The sequence below is a fragment of the Semicossyphus pulcher genome, unplaced genomic scaffold, assembly GCF_022749685.1.
Source record: "Semicossyphus pulcher isolate SPU_LCO1_2020_fin unplaced genomic scaffold, fSemPul1.0.p SCAF_22, whole genome shotgun sequence".
NCBI classification, from domain to species: domain Eukaryota; kingdom Metazoa; phylum Chordata; class Actinopteri; order Labriformes; family Labridae; genus Semicossyphus; species Semicossyphus pulcher.
The window spans coordinates 8,309,606-8,332,303 of record NW_027211696.1 but is presented as its reverse complement, the minus strand read 5'-3'; the positions used below and the strand labels follow the sequence as shown (position 1 = coordinate 8,332,303).

The 22,698-nt window shown below is 40.3% G+C and overlaps 2 protein-coding genes across 3 annotated transcripts; both read right to left on the bottom strand.

Moving 5' to 3' along the window:
- Positions 1–159: 159 nt before the first annotated feature.
- LOC138602249 (glycolipid transfer protein-like) lies at positions 160–3,538 on the bottom strand. The gene is made up of 5 exons (XM_069673690.1): positions 3,388–3,538; positions 2,907–2,965; positions 2,651–2,784; positions 2,392–2,542; positions 160–1,190 (listed from the first exon to the last, which is right to left on the bottom strand). The coding sequence occupies exons 1-5, from the start codon at positions 3,488–3,490 to the stop codon at positions 1,008–1,010; spliced, it is 630 nt and encodes a 209-aa protein (XP_069529791.1). The 5' UTR covers positions 3,491–3,538; the 3' UTR covers positions 160–1,007.
- A 162-nt stretch (positions 3,539–3,700) lies between these two features.
- On the bottom strand, positions 3,701–19,945 carry git2b (G protein-coupled receptor kinase interacting ArfGAP 2b). Of its 2 annotated transcripts, XM_069673518.1 has the most exons (20): positions 19,765–19,945; positions 19,068–19,201; positions 18,802–18,914; positions 17,096–17,201; positions 16,492–16,578; positions 16,265–16,395; positions 15,138–15,232; positions 15,001–15,046; positions 14,699–14,750; positions 14,543–14,615; positions 14,363–14,460; positions 14,143–14,254; positions 13,612–13,763; positions 13,357–13,509; positions 9,638–9,847; positions 9,390–9,479; positions 8,811–8,893; positions 7,639–7,794; positions 6,579–6,642; positions 3,701–6,364 (listed from the first exon to the last, which is right to left on the bottom strand). In XM_069673518.1, the coding sequence occupies exons 1-20, from the start codon at positions 19,814–19,816 to the stop codon at positions 6,155–6,157; spliced, it is 2,217 nt and encodes a 738-aa protein (XP_069529619.1). In that variant the 5' UTR covers positions 19,817–19,945; the 3' UTR covers positions 3,701–6,154. The 2 variants fall into 2 exon arrangements, with proteins under 2 accessions (XP_069529619.1, XP_069529617.1); XM_069673516.1 differs by lacking the exon at positions 9,390–9,479.
- Positions 19,946–22,698: the final 2,753 nt, after the last annotated feature.

Genomic DNA, 22,698 nt, shown 5'->3' with positions numbered 1-22,698 from the left:
ATTCCATCTACTCGCTGCAGCACAAATGTGATTAAAACAATGAGACAAAAGCAAGTAAATATCGCCACCTAGAGGAAGAACCGTGAACTATAACTGTGAGGTTAGAGAATTCAACTCATTTGCAACAAGTTTTTTTTTATTTTTAGTAATAAAGGGATAGGCAAAATATGATTATAGTAGATAAATGAGAAACAAACAGCACACAAACAAATCTGCACAGAAGTATTTATACAGAAACTTTTGTATCTAATTATAAAGTTATTTATAAATGTGCGATTTATGTGGTGTCACCTGAAATTAAAACATTGTTTGACATTGTGATGTCTGTGTGAAAGTTGTCAGGTCAGTTGTGATAGAAATAGTTACACACAGACCACAAAACTAATCTAACAGGACCACACCTTCTAACTGAACAACGACAAACAGTCCTACACACGAGAAGCCCTCGGGGGAGTTGTCATGCAGACAACTTTAGCTTTTTGGTATTATTAAAAAGAATTGATAATGAATTAATTCAGTGCTTAATTTGAAAACATTCAGTATTTGACATAAGGCACGACGTGGTTTCAGCTGCAAATACAAAACTGAAATGGTCTGTTGAATTCTAGATCACATCTGGGGTTTCAGGGGAAGACAGGGTGTCTGAATGTGAGGCATTACCAGACATGGTTTCTGATCATGTTGTCAACAGTCTTCCCTTGATGGAGCAGGTGAAACCCACCTGTCATTGTCAGACAATATAGCAGCGACCCAAACAAAAACTTCATTCTGCATAAGAATAAGAGCTGCACCGTTGCCGTAACAATCCTGCAATCACGTTGCTATAATCATTTTAAATTAAGGCTTGATTTAAAGACCAAATAGTATTAAATATTCAGTAAGGCGTAATTAAAGCAATAAATACCACACAAAACAATCCTTTTAAAAACCTTTGAAAATCAGACTTATCTGACAGCATAATACAGCAGGACACTGCTGCATATCCAGTCCAGTAATGTCCTTAGGAATCAAACAGTGTAGTCCAGCTCTGCGTTCATATTTGTGTACATCTCGTAGATGGCATCAACAGTGGGAGTATAGTTGACCAGGAACTGACGCACGTTTGCCAAACAGTCCTCCTCTTTCACTTCCTCTCCTTTGGACAGAGCCTTGAGGAAGTTGGATCTGTAGGGAGCTGCAACTAACGCTGCCTGTAATGGATGAAAACGAAAGATCTTCCATGATCAGGACAGGGTGTCAAAGAATATTGTGTTTCTGGTAGACAAAATGTTTGGGGTCCATTTGTGCCAAATTATGTCACATGCGCACTCCCTTTGTTGACTGAACATGTGACAAACAACTACAACCACATTTGTCTATGGCTATTAAACTTTGTCTGTCAATTCAACTTAAAATTATACCTAATTTTTAACAAAGGTAGCCTTACAAGTAATCAGATGAAAAGTGTAATAAAAAAAAAAGTTTAGAAGTAAGTAAGAATAATACGGAAGCCCTTAGCGGACACGCGTCCATACAATCTTTTACTCCATTTTCCCGTGATAATGAGTTGTTTCTGGCCATTTTCTCGAGATCTCGACATATTTTTCTCGTTATCTCTGGAAAACAAAGCTGGTGGTCCCGTTATAACGGATTAGTTTGGACAATTATCTTGAGATAATGAAGCTGGTTTTCTCGTGATAACGAGATAATTTTCCGCCAATCTAGAAACACAAAACAACACTGTGATATTACAGACCAGGACATGTTGCCATTGCCCACACTGATGAGGGAAGTTAAGCCTGTTTCTATGTTCGTTTTGTGCTTTTACAACTCTGGGGATACAAGTTATGACCATCTGACGTCGTTATCTTGTGATAACGAGATAAGTAAGTCGAGATCTCAAGAAAACAACCAGAAATAACCCGTTATCACTGGAAAAACAGAAAGTATGGCTGCATGTCTGCTAAGGACTTCTGTAGTTTAACATTCACATTCATAACACAGTCCATCCCCAGAAGGAACTACACACCAGAACGAAATTTCTAGCGACAGTCATGTATCAAATGTCAGGGAGACCAACAACACAAAAGAGGAGGAGTTTAAAATTCAATTGACTCCATCAAATGTTCCAACAGGTGAGCAACAGACATAAACAAGCGGAGTGTTAACATAGTTTTGTTACAACTGAACAGTACAGTTTAAAGTTAAATAGCCACAGACAAATGTTTTGTCACATGTTCAGTTTGCATTTGACATAATTTTGGCACAAATGGAACCCCATACAAAAAATGCCCCTTTCTGCAATCCATTAACACAACACAAACAAAAGCTTTAAAAAAGAACACATTTATATATAAAATATATCATATTACAATAAAATATTGAGACTAAAAGGAAAGAGGATTTCCTCACACTGAAAATCTTCTGAACCATCCACCCGTGGTATTTCTTCAGCGCCTGCTCATAGGCTTTGGTTACATTGACCCGAATTAGATTGGGGTTGTTCTCGTCCTTTTCTCCATCTGCCAAACTCTGCAGCAGGATCTGAATGAAACGGAGACCCCTGCAGGAGAGAACCAGTATATCATAAAAAATATTATTTCTGCTTCAGTTCAGCAGTTTAAAGTTCAACCTACAGTATGACATAACATTAAGTCCAGGGAGTACTCACCTTTTCAGCCACATCAGAGCTAATGTTGCACCAACTTTAGGCCATTCTGCTGCATTGGCCTCTCGCTCGGCCTCCAGGATACTCTGCAGGGTCACATACTTTGCAGGATCCTTAAGATATACTCCTCTAATTTTCTGAAAAATTTACATTTAGGGTTGCATGAAGGAGCTGCGTGTTTAAAAAGCCTAGTAAGCGGCGTGAAAAGACATCAAAGCATGCAGAGGCACAAAAATACACAGACAGATCTGTATCTTACCGTGATATTGCCAGTTATATCTGATTTAATGGGTGTGAATACTCTTGATCCAAGGCAGTCTAAAAAAGAAAGAGACATTTGAGAACAAAGCCATAAAAAATGAATGAGTTGATCACACGTCCCTGGCTCAGATGGGAGGATGAATACAGATCAGCATTTAGGTGTAAACAGAGGGTGAAAAATGCAGTGAATGCATAGTAAGTTAACGGCACAATGAGGTCAATGTATGCTCTGTTCAATGAGTAAACAAAGAGGGTCTCTATACAGGCTGCAGCTGGTTCACAACGACCAATGGTGCTCCTCTTCTACTGTTTATGTGTGAAATTACCACGACCTGTTATCAGACAGGTGACAAGTCATTTAAAAAAACATGTCATGTGGAACAAGTCAACCTAGTATGAACCGTAACCACAGACAGCACGAGCGCGTCAAACACTACCGCTGTGTGCGTTTCTTCGAGTTTAACTGGAGGTATACTCACCGAAAAATGATGGCAGATGAGACACAGTCTCCAGGAACAACTTTGTGTCTATCGACTTGTCAGGAGGCAGCTCTTTGAATTGATTATCCAGTAAATGAGACATATTCCCGCCGTTTGAACAGGCACCAGTCGCGAGCGGCTCTCGGTTGAAGAGAACCCGGAACTCTTTTCTTGTCAGATGGGAGGGGAAGCGCCACCAGCCCCTATCACTTTCGTCTTCCTCCAACAGGTGGGAAATTATACATGGGCGTGTTGAAAAACCGCTCACAAAACACACACGAACACGACAAAAGGCGAGTTGAGGTATGAATAATACTTTATTATACCTAAGGTAGAGATTGTTTCGACCACAGAGGCAGCGGTAGGCTTAAAGTTACAGAGGATTAAATGTCAGGTTGAACCAGGGGTGGAGAGTTACTGAATACTCGCACTTTTATTAGTGTAAGGGGGAAGTCCAGGCGTGTATTTTTAAAAAGTAGCGCTTAATCTTTATTAAAAAAAAGTATTTTTACTTTAATTTGAGAAGAATTTCAATGAAAAGATGTAGGGGACTTGATTGGGTTAGTAGGCTATACGTAGTGTTAGTCAATCTTGGTCCTCTCAGTTGATCTTGATAAAAATGAAGATTTAAAACCAGACTATGTAACTTTTAAAAGAAGAAATAACACATTCTTTCCATAATAAATTGCACCATAGCTCAATTCATTACACTCAAGGGTTTTTCCAAAACTCTTGCATGGTCTAATATGACCACTAGATAGGGATGCACGATATTGGATTTTTTGCCGATATCCGATATGCCGATATTTTCCAATTCCTGATATATTAGGCACATGTTTTATTTACCACCTAACTGCAGAGAACATCACTTCTGTAATGGAATTGATATTTTCTTTTCTTTTTTTAGGGACTCATCGAGCAGTTACGGCTTTATTAAAGCGTTTTATCGGCAGGATATATCGCCAGAAAAATGTCATAATCTGCAGATACCAATAACGTGCCGATAATATCGTACATCCCAATCACTAGCTATTGTTAGCAAACTTTAGACGGATAATATAAAGAATATTAAAGAGTGTAGTGACGTCATAACTGTTATAACTTGCTGTACTGCTATACTACATATTAGCATTTTCAAGTATACTATTGGGGCTGGTGTTAATAACAAAGTTACGTTATATCGCATAAGGAAGCATGAATTTAAAAACAGGGGAAAAGTAAGTAATTGGTGGCTAATCAAGGGACAAATGCAGACCACCAAACAAATAACAAAAAAAGGGGAACATACTCAACAAAAGATGTAGTTAAAAGGGTCACAAAAAAGTAGCACATGGACCGTAATCTTAAGATATTTATGGTGTATTAATTTGTACTATAAATAAAGGACATTTTAATACTCATCGATGACCTCTTTTACAGCCTTCTCATAAAACTCTCTTATAAAGAATAGGCTCTCTGTACTTTAGAAATCATTACTGAATGTAGTTCTTGGAGGCAGTGGTTGCACGTTTATAATGGAAATTCTTACGGTTGCATTCTGTCATGCTAACCACATACATTTATAACCAACATAGTGCAGGGTTTTCTAGTCATCTTTCCACCCCTGGTTTGAACACATCTGGCTCACAACAATAAGTGACACATTTGACCCAGGCTCTACAACAGGTAGTCTAACTCCTAGGGCACATTAAAGGTACTTGTCAGTGATAGTGAACCACAGCTGTTAAGTATTTGACCACAGGTAGCATCTAAAACACTGGAGGTACAGCACCACACCAAATAAACAGAGATCACCATTTGCCTTTAACTTCCTGCCAGCCGAGACGTCCCAAACCTCAGAACACAAAGTTAGTCTGTGAGGAGCATCAAACAAAAACTTATGAAAATAAACATTGATATTTTTCTTAGAGGTATGACATACAGTTTATAAATAGCATTTGGGTTATTCTGATAAAGAATTACATGGATACATACATCTTATATATTTGCATAATGCTATTAAAATTGATTCAAAATGGATTTCACAGGGGCCGTCGAGCCCGTCTGTGTGACGATTTCGCCCACACACGCACGCTTGCACGCACATACACACAACATCAGAAGTATGGCTGTAACATTAGAACTCCAAAACCTACCTTATTAACACATGTTCAACCAGAGCGGAGGGACTGAACAGTGAAATCACCTGCTGGATGGAATAAAAAGTGTACTCTCTCTGTACTGCTGGCCTTGCCTGGTGCTCAATGCACTGCAGCTAGTTCGTATAATCACAGTTTGCTTACTAAACAAACATTTGAACTCTATGTAAGTGGCATCACCATGATTCAAGATTAAAATACTGTCGTTGCATCTTTAAAACACTTAAAATGGCTTAAGGGAAAGACTGATGTCACTGGTGTGGAGTAAGGTCCATCTACTGAATATTGATCCGACCTCTATGGGGAGACGTACAATGTAGAAGGCTCAACTGCTTGTTCTATACGTTTTGTATACACACACACACGACATTGCACTTAAATGTTAGTGGATTAAACTGTTATCTATGTGTTTGTGTTCCTATTAAAACTAAATAAATAAACACATATTGATTGATCCCTAACTTTGCACGGTGCATCTAAGTTTAAAGGACAACTCGAGGAATGTATGTGAATGCTTACACTGATTAATATGGGCCAAAATAAATGGTGTTAACACTGATTAAGTGGAAAATATTAGCATCATTGACAAACTGTCTTTTCGGTGTATCAGGAATGTCTTTGGGTTTTGGTTAGTTGTTGTTTTCTTTGGTTGTCACAGTGACAAGTTGCTTGGCAGCTTTGGCAATGTCATAGGCGCACTGGATGACCTGCTGAGTGACCAGCTGGATGTCCGCCGGGCAGGGGCTGTGATCCGCAGCCTTCTGGCACTCTCCGTGGAGCCTGCTGGCGCTCGATGTGAGCAGATACAGAGACCCTCGCACGGTCTCCGAGGACGGCCTCTGACACAGAAAAGGAGGGATGATGGAGACTTGATAAGGGACTAGTGAGGCGTGAGTCAACATAAACAAAGTAATCCAGTATATAGTAAACATAATGAGACCTTCCCTATCCAAACTAGTCTGTTGGAAAACACCCAAGGGGAATCTAAACCAACACCAAATCCCATAATTGCTCGGGGGAGGGACATCAATCTGTTGGCAGGAGTCGTCTTACCTTGGGAAACAGCGCGGCCATCTCAGTCACAGCCACGCAGATCTTTTCTGAACAAGGCAGGAAGCTGCGGGAGAGGGAGACACACGGATGAATGGATGATCGATCACAACTGTGCCAAGCGTCGACGCGAAGCAGCTACCGCAAACATTCCTTATTAAACTAAACAAAGAGCATAACCTAATATGCCTTGTGCCAAAAGTAAATATGATGGAAACAGTTTTAATTTAAGTGACACCAGATCTATATCATGACTTAAACAGAGACTGAAAGCAGTTCAGTTCCGTCAAACACACTAATATCCAAACAGAGGAAGCCAAAAATCTGGATGTGAAAGCCAATTTTAGACCAACGATACCTTGGAAATAAGTGAATGGTTTCATATTAATATAATAATATTACTTCACCAGTCAAGTAAACCAAAACATACCAAGCCAAATCTGCTCCTACTTCTGACTAATAATACCTACAATAATGTAAAATGGTTAAAACTCCACATAATGATAAAAACTGGAAAGTATAATTAAGTATAATAGAAAAAAAAACAGGAAATTAAAACATGGCTGACTGCAGGAACCTCACTGACTAAACAAACCCACTGTGGATTTAAAGGTCACAGGGGTATGCGGTCATGTGGCGTTTGTTTCCTGTCAGCTGCACTTAAAGACACAAGGCCTCCCCCCCAGCAGACAAACAGCTTCAAGGACCGGGGTCAGTGTTTGCGGCTCAATGCTGGTCTTAGGGACCAGAGTGCTGCTGGTTTACTACAGGACTTCAAAATTGCAACTCGCTGTGAGTACATCAGTCAGTGGTAGCTGGCTATGAAGGATTAAAGCCAGCAGGGACTTAGTCCCCGAGGACAACTATTGAAAACCACTGACCTAGAACCAGCTGAGACAGAGGATGAAACATCATGTACCCCCCCTCATAAGGACAGGAAGAAGGTCAGACAAACAGAAATGGTTCATTTGTAGCCTGACACAGTTTAACTATTTTAAGAGAAATAAAATCATAAACATTTTGGGAATGTGAGACGGCTAATTATTCATGAACCATAAACTACCTTTCATGTTTGGTCTCCTGGGCAGCTCTCAGAAGCTCTTGTATGTTCTTGGTGATCTGCTCCGTCTTACAGATGACGTCCTCGGTGCATGGCAGGGTGGCATCTTCCTCGCCCTCCTCCCCCGGCTCCCCTGCGTCAGAGGCTGGCGGAGGGCTGCTATACATGAAAAATAAAAAACAAAAGCTTTATCCCAGTGTAGTGCTCTATGCATTTGCAGCTCAGAAAGTCAGGTTTATATACTTTTACAGGGTTTGGATAAAGAGCTTAGAATTGTTCCATTGAATTAAGCTAAAAAATTGTGGTTTGTTATTTAAAAATACAACGATGCAGCAGATTTTAAGGCTGGAACACAATGCAATTCCTACTTTAATTTGAAACCTACCGTAAAATCCAGAACATATGTCGCACTGGAATATAAGACGCTGTTTTTGACAGTATCTCAGAAGGAAAAAGTTTTGCTATAGCTATTTATTAATAAAAACGTGTATTCAACTTATTTCAACACTATTTCAATTATTTTTTTGTTTTTGTTTAAGCTGAGTCTAGTTTGCAATCCTGCTAACTACTGGTGCGGTAGCTAGCAGCCAACATTAACGGTGATTGTTGTGAGGGTGGCGGCTGCACTGGTGGTCGTGACAGCTAAGCTAACTTATAGCGCCATCATCTGGGTAAAATACCGTAACACAATAAAACACCTCTGACTGCATTTTATACTGGTATATTGGTCGCACCGGTATAAAGAACGCAGCCCACTTTTTAGATGAAAAAAAGGTGCGTCTAATACGCCGAATTTTACAGTTATTGTTACGAAAACAGCCGAGTAGTTAACATAAAATTAGGTTTTAGTGTACTACACTCTACACTGTATCCATTCATCTACAACACTGACCAAACAGCCAGTAGCAGTGACTATAATCAACACTACATGTTCGTTAATTGCAGAAGAACAACCAGAGCTAGATGTCACACTGGCTCTTGCTTATGTGTTAACTGGTTTATGCCAGTTAACACATAAGCATAAGACATAGACATAAGTTAGTCCTAACATGTAAACTTCTGTCCTCTGCTGTACAGCCAGACGGTTTAAACTGTTCCTGTCAAACCGATATTAGTCCTGCTTCCTACGCACACACTTCTTTTGAAATGCACAAAGTTTCTGTGAATGTTCTTACCCAGTGTCCTCCAGTTCAGAGTGGTTTGGCGTGGTGTCGTAATCATTCTCCAGCATCATACTCTGTCCCTCCAGACTACAGCCCTATAGAGACATCAGTCAGTTACCATCAATCAACTCCACTATATACAGTATGATTAAGATATTGCAGTGGCACATATAAATCAGAATCATGCTTTTCTGACACTCAGGTTCACAGTTCAGGTTTTGAAGCAGCTGAAGAGAAAAAGACAACGTCATTGTGGTGGAACATAGTGCGAACTGCGGTGGATGCAATTAGTAAATGCGGAGAAATCCTGACAAACTTTGGATCAATAGACAAATAATGACTGATCATTCAAACAGCTCTCTCTGGTACATTTCTTCACCACTTCGGATACTGACTCAGGCTGAGTTCTCTGTGGATAAAAAAGCTGCAGTTGTTCAGATGACTGAACTGAAGCGGAGGCACTGCGGTGCATGCAGGCAGGCAGGCGATAAACTGATACGAAGCAGTTTAAAGACACAGGTCAGGATAGAGAAGACTGTGGGGTCAAGCAGCGTGACGGTTTTCACCGCCTTCAGTACTTCAGTACTTAACCCTTCGAGATCTCTCATCCCACGACCAGGACAGGGAAGAGGGGAAGGTAGGGAGGGAGGAAGCAGCCGTCCCCAAAGGACCCCTCCCAATCTAGAAAGGGGTCAAACCAAGTTGAGCATACTCTATTGAGATGCAATGAACGAATGATTGAATGAATGAATGAAAAACCAACACCAGCCCCAAGCCAGGCATCATTGTTTTGTCTGTTGAGGACAATCCAGCAGGAACATTGGTGCTTGTGTGCTTACATTGGTCGGGAAAGGCTGTAAAATGACTCCGTCCTCATGCCGAGCCGTTTCCGCTCGGTGGGGGAACTGCCTCGGTGTAGAGCCCGTCTCGTACATGGACATGGCGCGGCCTCCTCGGGGCGGGTGTCGACCGCAGGGCCCCTGGGGGTGTTGCTGTCCGCTGGGGGGCTGCCATTTCAGCGTCGTGTTTTCAGTCTGCAGGGTGCTCAGCTGAAAAGTACAAAACACGTTTCAGTTCACTCGAGCTGGGGGTGATCTCCTTACAAAAGCTCTGCCAGACATCAATAATAGAGTACAGCTCAGCCTGCAGGAGAAAAGCATCCTGTAAGTTGAGTTCATCTCGTGTTTTTGGTTTCTCTTCAAAGTTTTTCTCACAACAAAACGTTTGCTGCTTCGACAAAAGAAATGCTGACACCGAGTGTTGACAGCAGCTCCTGAAGTTTGACCCCTTGAGAACTTGTAGTGCACATGTAGTTGCCCTTATTTACATGAACATTATTAGAGGCTAAAAAAAATAGCATGGGAAACACGACTTGTTCTGCTTTCTGCGTAACTACTTAAAGTCCATTTTATTAGCTAGATAAAGTCAAAACACTAACTTGTGTGTTATAAGAGGAAGTACAAAACCTTTAAAGCCCCAAGGGCAGAGACATCTAGGGCAGACAGAGGTCAGTACAACCAGGCCTACACAAACTAGTGTTGCCTAACGCTTGCTCCTCTTAAGTTAATGTGTCTGCATGTGACAACACACAAAACATGAACACTGAAAGTAATGAGTTAACTTATAAAAGGGGTTGTGTAAGTGTTGGGGTCCCACTGTGTTAGCAACTAAGGTTTTAGTAGGTGCCAGAAGAGTGAGGACAAGTGGAAAGACCTCTTTTGTCAGCACACAAACAGCAGGAGGAGGCAGAGCATTGTGTTCAAACTGTCTCTCAGCCAGCTGAAGATAGAAAGAGCATGGCTGCTGATTACTTTGAGAAAACCACATTTAAAGCTGCCATTTCCCAAAACTGACAAACCTATTTTATGCTCTATATATTTTCTCAGCATGCTACATTGGTCTATTCCTTAAATGATACATGTGGTAACATTATTAGGTGCTGTGGGCTAAAGGCGAATAGAAATTATTTAATTAGATCTCAGAAGGAATGATCCTGTAGTTAGTTTTGCCTGTAAGAAACCAATATGGACAGACTGGGTTGATATCAGATATCAGAAATCTGAGCGTCAATGTACGGTGGCCCTGAAGTGCAAAACAAAATTACAAAGTCTGAAACACTTTGACAAAAGCTTGAGACAAATTTACATTCTGGAAAACATTTTTACATTTTAGAAAACAAAATTACAAAAGCAAAACACTTTTACCAAAGACAAAACAAATGTACATTTTAAAAAACACATTTACAAGTGGTAGAACACTTTTACAAAGTCTGAAACTAATGTACAAATACAGATTTCTGTCCAAGAACAATTTGAGAAAAAGGGCCGTTTTACGCTTCTTCCGCACAAAAAGGAGCGATCATCAGCTGTTTAATTAAGTGTGATGATGAATATATAAAAGTTATTACGGTAAAACCAACACTACTACTGCTGCTGCTGCTGCTGCTACGTAAATGAATGAATATATTTTATCACCCAATACACTCTCAGTGCCTCCCGTTTATTTCTAATGCAACAACTACACATGGTATAAGTCTTAAATGATGACACAGTTGTATAGTCAGGAACGGCAGCTAGGTCCGAAGCGTTGATCAACAATGCATGAAAAATAACTTTAGTAGGCCTATTTGCCCACACAGAATTCGAATCATTTAATCTGAATTAAATACCTACAGACTCATCAATTTCAGTATCTGCGTTTTAGCTGCAACACCAGCCGTGTTCAACGGGCTCGGCAGGAAATTAGGACCAAGCATGAAGATGTAATCCAGTGTGCTTAAATGCTGTGTCATCATCTTTCTTTGGCTGTATGGATGATCTGCTAGCATTTAAAGTGTTCATTTTACCTGAAGCAAACGGGTAAAAACGAAAAGAGGGAGACTGGAGGGGAGTTGTATTTTCTCAAGAGAGAAAAAGTTTTGACTAAAAGTAATGACTCAAATGTGACGACTTTTTATTGACTAAAAGGGGACTAAAATGTTTTGAGTTGTTGTCGACTTAAACTAGACTAAAACTAATAAGTATTTTCATCTAAAGCCAAGACTAAACCTAAAATAGCTGCCAAAATTAACACTGGTTTCTTGAAACTTCTGCAAAGTGTCTCTGTGGTATTAGAGTTGGTGGCAGAAATCGTAACAGAGGAGGAAGTAAAACATGCATGTCTAAGTACCAGTGGGGCTAAATAGGACACTCTACTTTAGTACTTCTCAGAAATAAGGAAGTGAGTGACGTGATGCTCCAGTAATAAAAACATATAGATCAGTAGTGTGCTGCTAACGCCTGAAACTGCTCTTCTGGAGGTGTCAGTGATTTCATGCAACAGTCGAGCACAGAGTTGATCACTCACACTACACTGAAACTTTGTTGACTGGCTGTTTGATGGTTCTGTGTATTTACAATGATGCATCATAAAGTCCTCTGTGGCCACCATGGAAATCTGACTCTGAATCCCCACTCTGTCTTACAGCACAAAGAACTACAACATCCGATCTGTTTCTTAATGAATAGCATACCAGAGGAAGTCTGGTGATTGTTAATTATTACCACAGGAATTTTGCAGCGTTCCAGAATCATAGCAGCACTCTTCTCTGTAACACTAGTAGTTAAGAGATGAGAGTATAAAAATGATTGAGTTATGACCTTTGAGGTTATTTTCATCCAATTAAAATGTTACCTCCAACAGGCCTGACCTGAACATCATTTAATCATTCATGTGGGGGAAATCTAATTACTCAATGTCTAACACGCAGAGGGATCAAGTCTTGCAGATACAGAGTCGAATTTTAACACAAGATGTTTTAGAGTTGAGAGGAAAGTAAGGCTTCAAACATAACAAGTATCAGAGAGGAGGCAGAAGCCATTAAAGGGCCAGTTTACCAATTTTCAACCTCAGTCCTATCATGCTATTATGGGGAGCTAATGCCATTATGGTAGAAAAAAATCAATTTGGCTCTGTGCCTTTGGAGGACGCTATCCGCTTCTCCAATGGGCCCTGGAAAACCTGGCGGAGTCCAGGGAGCTTGTTAAACTACACTTCCTCAATCTAGGACGCCCGCCTCCGATGTCATGTCTCCTTTAAAATCATCAGGTTTGAAATGTAGACTGCAGACCTGAAGATGTTTGAGGCGATCCACCGGTATATTCTTGTCGTATTTCGGATTCTGTACCGCTCTGAGCCGTTGCCTGCAGCTAAACGGTAATAGTTCACTCCAGTGTCTATGGCTGGGCCGTTCCTTTCAGAGGGAGGGGCGCAATGCACGCTGGGTGTTGTAGGAATGTAGAATGGGCGAAACGACGAGCTGTTGGTACAACTTTCTCCACAGCTATGGCGCCAACTTCAAATATTATTGCTTCTATAGATTACAGAGAACACTAGCTTTGACTGACAGTGGCTTTTTCAACAAAGTGACATCTAATCTTAAATCATAAATGTGTGCTAACATCTAATTTAAGCAAAGGAAATTTAAATATGGGGGGTTATTGGTTTTAAAAACATTACATATTGCAACAAATTAAAAATCTGCAGTACAACTCTCACAATCACATGCGAGTCTACTGACCTTGCTCTGCATCATCCGCAGCTCCTCACTCAGATGACAGTTGACTTTTAGAAGTTGTTGTATTTTGGCTTCTGACGCAGTGAGGGCGGTCTTTACCTCCATGAATTCCTGCACTGTGATTGGTCCATCGGAGAGGTCAGACGACTCTGAGCTCTGCAGAAGAAAATGCCATAAAGGTTAGGATTTAATCAGTTTAAAAGGAAAGCAAAATGTATTTAAGAATCTTGATCGTAGCAGGTTGTATAAAACACCCACCTTGGTCCTCCTGTCGTTGCTGCTGTCCCCACAGGTGGCCTCTTGCACTGGATCCTCGTCTGACGCCACGCTGTCGTAATCCGGCTGGTCGTTGTCCTGGCTCTCACTGTTATGGTGACTGTTTATTCCCTGAAGGATGAGCTCCACGTTATCTGAAGAGAGAGCAGCAGATCAAAGAGTGAGTCCTTCTCGCTACAGGCAGCTGTGTGAATCAAATAGCTAAGGAAGGCGTTTTTTTTGTTGTTGAGTGAATCCAAATGTCAGTACTTCTTCTTCATTAGTGCTAACAAAGTGACTTGAGTATAAACATGTGAGAACGCCGGCTCTGATGTGGTTTGCTGTGATTTATAGAAGGCAACATTTTTGATTATTAAAGCCCTAAAGTTTGGTGACATTTCTGCACAAGCACCTCTTCATACTGTCAAGAGTGCTTATGCCTTTAATTGTGGTTTACATAGTTGAGACCACACATGTACGGTACAGAGAGAATTGAAAGCCCATTACATATAAAAACTGAAACCTGTCTCATACCTTTGGGACTTTCGCAGGAATTTCCCCACTGACGCCGCTTAGCATCAGTGAGAATATCGATAACCAGAGTGGCGAATTCATGAGCACTAAACCTCGCCAGCTTTTGACGACCCTGAGGAAACACATGTGTCAAAATGCAAAAAAGGAGACAATAAGGCAGCACTGTTAGATCAAGCTGTCGCACATTAAAGGAAGTCTAAACATAGGTGCGATCACTTGCCTGGTTTCTGGTTGACGAGTACTCCGGATTGACAGGCAGAAAAGGCACAACTGTGGTGTCTGTGACAAGTGTGCTGTGGTTCTGAGTGGCCAACCACACTGTACAAAAATTACATAACAAATTAAAATGCAGGTATAAAAAGCATTACATGTTCTAAATGTAGAATAGTTAAAATTTCACCTGCGTCTGTTTCTCTTCTGTCGACTTCATCATAAACATCCATAGCAAGTTCTTCAAACTGATGGTTACTTAGCTGGAACACAACAAAACACTTAAAGTAAAACTTTTTAACAATTTAATAGCAACTTAATATGACAAGTTTAAACCTCAACTCACCGACTGGAGCTTCTTCTTTGCAGCTTTAGCAAACTCGGACAAATCCAGGCTGCTGTGAACGGAAACAAAAATAATGAACATACTGCTTAAACTTCCACACAAACAAAGAGAGGCACAGCGGCACACATAACAGACGTACTTACTTGTTTCTAATCCATCAAAAGAACGCAGCATTGGAGAAAATAACATTGCAAAAGTAAAACATATGACTTGTCGGAGCTGATTGAATCACCTGGTTTAAGTTTTTTTGTGCAAAACAAGATGTCAAATAAATTCCACAATGATTGAAACAGAGCTGTTACCTGTCTGCCATCTGTGGAATGATGAAGTGTTGCCCGTTTCTGTGATCTACAAAACAACAAGTTCATGAAAGAGAGTAATTATTAGACAAAAAAAATCTTTCAAAAAAGCACCTAAATGCAACGTGCATGCTGCTTACCTGGTCTTCTTCCACAAAGGTAAAATGTTAGCCGGTCAGTGAGTTCATATTGGATCTCCACCAGCCTCTCTGCCAGCTCCTGATGCCCTGCTTGCCTGCACAGATCAGGAATATAAGGTCACGTATCAGAAAGCATTTTACACAGGCTAAAACAAATGCATTTGTCATGTAAGCTGATTTGGTGGCTCGGTTTCTAAGTAAAGAGAGTGGATCTAAAGGGCATTTTAAGTCAAGACAAGAATTCCTTAGAAGAAGAAGACACGCTTTAATAATTCATTTTTTTCACTGTGTTAGTGCACACATAGGCCTGAAATACACACATGCACAAACACGACCTTATGGACATGAATTAATGGAGAGATGTCAGAGTGAGGGGGCTGCACATGGGCATGCGCCCAGAGCAGCAGGAGCTGGCACCTCTCCAGCTACCAGCCCCAACTCCATGGTTAGTCCGTACCAGGACTGAGCTACCCTTTGGCTCTGTATCGCTGTGCAATGTAGATGTCTTCCTCTTAAACTGTTTCTTTCATATATGTATTCCAATAAATAACATGAAGCAGCTTTTATTCTGTTTTTTCTTGGTATTCGTACCAATGTTTGCAAAGCTTCACAAGCTGACTTAGTTTGCACTCGGTGCTACAGAGTCCTTCCTTCTTGCTCCACTCCGTCATGCTCTTATTGAATTAGTCAGGCTAACATAATGCCACAGGGTCTGTTTCTAATGCTCATTGTTGTCCAAGGTATGCTAAATATTTTAGATATTTCATCTTGCAACTGTTTTTTTCCCCAAGTTCCAACAATGTCTGCCTTAAACCATAAAAACTTTCAACTAGTTTCCTTTCTATTTCACAGCTCATCATATAAATGTAATGTTAATTCACACAAGAGTTTGTGTCAAAGAACATGCTTCAGTCTCCAAAGGATGTGTATCATTTCCTGTGGTACAGCAACCAGTGGGACGGGCTGTTTGCAGCCACACTGCACGTTAGTCATATGAACCACAACAACAGACCAGCTGCTGGTGGTTGAGTTTGTTTTCTTTATAGTATGAGATCTTTTCATAATGCTAACCAGAAATCACAGTTAACAGATATAAGGTATAAAAGGGTGAGTATGTATGCATTTACCTTGCATAATCAATAGGAGTCTTCCCACTGGAGTCCAGAGCGCCGGGATCAGCTCCATAAACTGCCAACAGCTCTGCTTGTAACACTTGTCCTGCTTTTGCTGCTATGTGTAGTGGGGTGTTTCCTTTCTCCTTTTGTCCCCCAAAACAAACCAACACACACAGTTAGTATTGTGTCAACTTAAAAAACATTTTTAATATGTTCTTGCTTTGTTTCGTTGCACTTACAGGATGGAAGAAGTTGGCTTGTGCTCCCAAAGATAAGAGTCTGAGGCAGGTCTCCAGATTCCCAGTCCGAACACTTGAATGGAGTTGCTAAAAAGAGATGGACAAGTAGTTTGATAGGCTTCACTACTACACTGAGTTACTTGATTAGTCATCTTGAGATTGAGAACATTGCAAGTGGGGGATACACCAAGGGGGCTGCACATACAGCAATGCCAGATTATGGCAGCATTATTAACAGCAAAGTCTTCGTAAAAGACATGGTTTTCAAAGGACCTTTGTATTAATATGAATGTAATCCGGCTTGTCCTTTAGTTATTTGGGAGAGATAATAGAGGATTCAGAGCACAAATCCAAGAGGAGTGTGAAATCGAGGCAGTAGCTGCAAGAGCTGGGGTCAGACAGCCTCCTAAACTACTTGATATTCATAGCCCCAGCGTGACCAGTACAGGAAATGTGAGTGGCAGTGTGTCGCAGCCGTCTTGAATACAAAATATCAGTCTATAAAAAGGTCAGACCGTTTCTGAAGTTTATGGGAAGAAGTCAGACACCAAAGTTAAAAGAAGATTTCACCACAACACAGTTGGTTCCCCAATCAATGTCTCACCTTGCTGAGGTCTTTTGCGGTTACACTGTCATCCTCCCGACAAGGCATCCGATGCACGTACGCCAACATCTGATATTTGGCCTTGATGAACTCTGTTTTGTTGGGACTGGAAACAAAAAATTATGTTTACATCTTAAACAAGCAAAACTGGAAATCTTCACCACCATTGCTTTTTTCACATCTCTCTAAGATCACACGATCACCTTTGTTTATTTAAGACAAGCAACATTCATAATAGGGATCGACCGATTATCGGCCGGGCTGATTATCGGCGCCGATATTCGGCATTTTGACGCATATCGGCCATTTTTTTTTTTTTTTTTAATCCGACGGCCGATAAGAGTGCAGAGTGCTCACACACACGATGGAGAGGAGAAAAAGTTCATTTCTTTGCAAATTTTATTTAACTTTGTTTTATTTACTTTACAAAACTTCAGGAAGTTATTTATTTATTTATTTAAATTTTCAGTTAACTTTATAAGAGATGCTGCTGACCCTGGGAACTCCCTGCGCTTTTTGTTTGTTTGTTTAATAAACATATGCTTAAAGGTATTTAAACAAAGTTAAGTGTTGGAGTTTGTATTATTCAAAATTTTGACGCCAATATTTTCACTTTTACTGCAAATTAATATCGGCTCCAAATATCGGTTATCGGCCTCCTTGACTACTAATAATCGGTATCAGTATCGGCCCTGAAAAAACCATATCGGTCTATCTCTAATTCATAACATATCTAAATCTAAATATATCTAAATCAGACAGTATATCTATCTTCTTTTACTGTCATTTTAACTTTGTCTCTGGTGATCTCCAGACAGAGGATGGAACAGTGATTTAAATTAGAGGGGAGCCGGTGACAAAGACTAACTTTGTCCCAATGATCTAATGTCAATACGAGCATACTTCCTTGTTTTGTGAATGGAGGAAGTTGTCGCAGCTGCAGCCAACATGAGTACATCCCCTGAACACGCCAGTCTCTCCTCCCCAAGCCAAGAAAGACCTTTAATAATACCTGGAACTGTCCTACAGGAACTAAATTTAGCCCTGGTTTACTTAGTGCTTAAAACGTTTACAGTCCCCTGTGATGGTTCCTGTGGTGGTAAAACCCAATAAGGTAACATTGATCTTGAAACTTTTTGATTTGAGATCAAGAGAGCTGCCTCCTGTTTGGTTCAATGGCTAATCTCTGCGTCTGTCTCTGCGTGTCGTCTGGTGATTGAATGCATTAGCTCCAAGTGTGAGCAGGGTTGTGTTTATATGTGGCTGACTGTTTATCGTTACTCTGCTAGCCAGACACGAGACCTACACAGTGTTTATACCTGGCAGTGGATGTGGGCGACTCCATCACAGCTCTCATTTTGTTTTTGGCTACGTGTCACAGTAAACACTGCTTGTTAAAATACATTTAAATAAGCTTTCATGCATGGTCATTCAAAACAAAACGTCACTGATCCCATACAGCTAACATGATTTGGATTTTGCAGCTTGTATGTAATTCATTTTATTGTATCATCAAGATCAACCAGTGATTTCTTGAGGTTACTTGGGACCAACTGGCCACGAGTCTTGTCCATGGTTCAGAGAGCCAATTATGCATGTTCACTGACCTTAACTATGAAAATCAATTTTGCCAATAGACCTTAATAAAGTGCAAAGAAGCATACCTAAATCAGCTCTGACACATGAAAATTCACAAGAGCACTTACTGCACTCTGTCCTGGGGGTTGGCTTTGCGCTTCCCAGTCGTTGAGGAGGAAGGATCCAGAAGGCTGTGCTCCCATATGGAATTAGCTCCATTGCCGTACAGCGTCTGGACCATCTACAACATAAAACCACAACGCTTTACCTGAAACCATGTAAATTATATGTAATTATGCTGTCCTCTTGTCACTGATTGTACAACCAGTGTCTTATCAGTCATATATAGATTGCTCTTTGTATAAGTGTGGGTTGTGTGTCCCCGTCTCCTCACCTGTAGCTGAGAGGATGGCCACGAAGAATGAGTCAGATGTCGGACTTGAGAGCTGTGTCGCCCCAGACCTCGATGGATGCTGCAGCACTCATCGCAGATTAACACACCCCTGTTAACAGAGGCCCAGCGTGGCTCTAGAATAAGATGCAAATGTTTGTTAACATAGCAGTCTTTAAATGGCAAAAACTAACTTAAACATGACATTAGGTTGAACCAGTTATGGTAATTTAATTGATTCAAGCTGGACCACGATATTCGCTAGTAAGCAGCGGCAACACCTCCAGGGTAGTTTCTTCCTAATGCCTTCGACAAACCCCAAATCACAAATGCAACAAGGCGTGGGTCTGTTGTGCTACAACCCGAGCTAACTGTTATTAGTAACGATAGCTAAGTTGGTCTTAGCAAGTTAACTAATTAAGCATTTTTCTGATTAAGCTAACCAAACGTTTGACAATTCAAGCAAATAGTTTTCAGATTCAACTTAATGTCAACAACACTGATAAAACTAAGACATGGCATGTTTTTAAAAACAATTCACAAGAAGAAAATAAACAAACACAACAAGTAGCCACCCAGCTAATTGATAACTAGTTATCAGCGTTTGTTAACGTCAACTAGATTCGCTAACTGAGCGTTAGTTGTAGTAAGGGCTAGCTGGTTAGCTAGGCAGCTAAAGCTAGCTCGTTTGACATCCTACCCGGAGCACTGCAATCAGCGCAGACCTCTCTGCTTCGCACTCGCTTTGACATCCCTCGATAGAATCCAGCACACCCAAATATTTAAAAGACACGTTACAACACAGCTAGACAAAGATAAGACTGGATAGTCCGCCCGGAAAGATGGTATTAAACGATTCGAGCAGGCGAAGCAACTGTGGTCGTCTGCCCTCCCCTACTGTTGAACAAAGCAGGTCCCGTTCCAACACCCTCACAGCCCCCTCACTGCCTCCTTGTCCACTTCCTTCCTTGTTCCCTTTCTATTTCCATGTCTATCCTATGCGACAATACATAATCCATCTCACTTCTGATAGTCTATGGCAATCTATGGCTTTTAGCCAGCCTAAAGTGGCATTCAAATTTGAGCTTAAAAAGATGTAAATCTTGTGTTTGTTTGATACTTTAAGCCCCTGTGTTTTTCCACTGGTTATGAAAAAGACTGAAATTAATTCTGATTACTCTATATGACCCACAAAAGAAAACCAGACCATCAGCGACAAGATTGATTATTTCTATATAGTTATTTTTAATGGCTGAAGCTGCAGTAGGTGTCAGATGAAGTGATGAACTGTACGCTGCCTTTGTGTACATTTTCCAGGGCAAAGATTTAAAGTGAGTGATGCATATGACTGTTAAAGAAAGCAGAATGAGATTTTTTATTTTTTAAAACCACCTCTCAAGCATGTACAGGACAAAATCAGCAAAGAGATAAGAGGTACGGCTTTGTCCACAGGGGGCACCAAAATCAACACAAACCAAAAGTTCCTCATAGCAACTTTAAAATTGCCCAATTCACTAAGTTCACCATTAGCCTGCGAGCATCAATTTGCCCCTCCTCCAGTGCAGTAATGAAGTACAGCTCTACTTCACTTGAATATTTAGCCTACACATTATACAACTGTAATGTACTCCACCTTTGCTATCTGTAGTAAAGTAAGTACTGATTTACTTTAAAGTTTCCCAATGACCATTTACAATATTAAAAAGCTGCTTACACATTCTCAGTTATAATAACATAATAAGAATTTAATACTCCATCAATGACCTATCTGCATAATGATTATTTTTCCTTCACGAGCGTATTTGAGCAAACCAACTTTACAACTGGGTTGTATTTAATCTTATTCAGTAAAATCCTGTTTATCATATTTGATTTGATCACTTTGGTTTTATTTCATCCGTTGTCCTCCTCCTCTCTGGTTCACTTTTTTTAGTGTACCTAAACCCCTGTGTGTACAAAACAAACTGCCTCTTTTAAGGGGATTTGAACAAACATTGAATTGCACCTCCTCTTAGATCACTGCCTCATATACTGCCATTGTATCTCCAAATCCAAACTGTCTGGCAGTTTTAAAGAAAGATGAATCAAAGATTGTTCTTTCTTCACTCTGTCATTGGACCAGAGCCAGAGTGTATCCAGCCCAACACCAAGCTGATAACCTCTTTCATTCACACCAGGCTTATCATTTCCCTGCTGATGGGGAATTTAGATAGTGTCTTCTGTGGCCTCATTGATGTTGGTGTTTATATGAGTGGAATGAGGAAATGAGCTTGTCATTGTACAGACTATAAATGTGGCTCCATTCAGTATCATAAACATGCAGTGCTTCTTATCCAGTTGTTATTTGACCTATAGCACAGATGACCCGGAGTGACCCTCAAGAAACGCCCTGATTGAACAACATGTTATGTGCCACTGGTGCAACGCCAGATATGGAGGAACATGTTTTGTTTCTGCTCCATTTACATTTGTGGTATTTTTGTGAGCGTGTCCCACTGTGTTATGTCTATGGTTTCTGTGTAGTGTGTAATGTGTTCATCCCCCGAGAAAGACCAGAATAGGCATGGGCGAATGCCAATATTTAGCATAAATGAGCCTACAAATTTGTCTTCTGTAAGTACCTTATTCTAACATGGTTACCGTCCCTTTAAACAGTATCTCCTATTGGCCCAATGTGGTCAATTCTGCACATCAACAACCAGTACTGAAGTCATTGAGTCTATGGCTTGGTTTACAATGTAAGAATATTGACATTAAAGCTACGAGGAACTTTCGGTTTGTGTAGATTTTGGCGCCCCCTGTGGACAAAGCCGTACCTCTTATCTCTTTGCTGATTTTGTCCTGTACATGCTTTGTGGCGGTTTTTAACAAAAAATCTCATCCTGCTTGCTTTAACAGTCATATGCATCACTCACTTTAAATGTTTACCTTGGAAAATGTAAACAAAGGCAGCGTACAGTTCATCGCTTCGTCTGACACCTACCCCCCGCCAGCAGTTTCAGGCATTAAAAATAACTATATAGAAAGAATCAATCTTGTCGCTGATTGTCTGGTTTGCTTTTGTAGATCACATAGAGTAACCAGAATTAAATTCAGCCTGTTTCATAAACGGCAAAAAACTCCTCACAGGAGCTTTAAATTGTTTATATATATTATACAACTTACTATTATACATAGAAAAACAAGAACTTAGACGTTAGTAGAAAAATAGTTTAATGTTAATAGAACACTATTTTGCTGGTTTGTTGTAGATTGTTTATGAATCTGTTATATTGAAGTGTTTTTCTTAATCTCTTTTCTTTTTGTAATTGTGATAATTATTTAATGAGGCCTTGATTAATTTGACTGGGGCTCATTAGCTTTAATTACAATATGAGTTCCACCTGTGTTAAAAATGAAGTCATCAGGCTCACGAGCCTTGATGGTTAACCTGACACCCAATTAGTATTTAAAATAATATAGGCTACATTAAGGACAAGAATATTAGTTTTATTTATTATTTATTTTTAAATAATTGAGATTTTTTTTGTATTTTATACATGTGTATTAGCAAGTGTAGGACAAGTGTGTAGGTGTTGTCGCTGTATGGCTAAATGTAAAGGCTACTGTGGCTTTAAAGGGGTGTTGGTTGGCT

Bases quoted from the DNA above. Each gene is read 5' to 3' on its own strand.
- LOC138602249 (XM_069673690.1), bottom strand. From the start codon at position 3,490: ATGTCTCATTTACTGGATAATCAATTCAAAGAGCTGCCTCCTGACAAG. The intron at 2,543-2,650 runs GTGAGTACTCCC...TCTCTCCTGCAG, and splicing joins GCTCTGATGTGGCTGAAAAG to GGGTCTCCGTTTCATTCAGA. The intron at 1,191-2,391 runs GTGAGGAAATCC...CATCCATTACAG, and splicing joins TGGTTCAGAAGATTTTCAGT to GCAGCGTTAGTTGCAGCTCC.
- git2b (XM_069673518.1), bottom strand. From the start codon at position 19,816: ATGTCAAAGCGAGTGCGAAGCAGAGAGGTCTGCGCTGATTGCAGTGCT. The intron at 13,510-13,611 runs GTGGGTGTTTTA...TTTCTTCTGCAG, and splicing joins GCAACGACAGGAGGACCAAG to AGCTCAGAGTCGTCTGACCT. The intron at 9,848-13,356 runs GTCAGTAGACTC...TGTACTTTTCAG, and splicing joins TGCGGATGATGCAGAGCAAG to CTGAGCACCCTGCAGACTGA.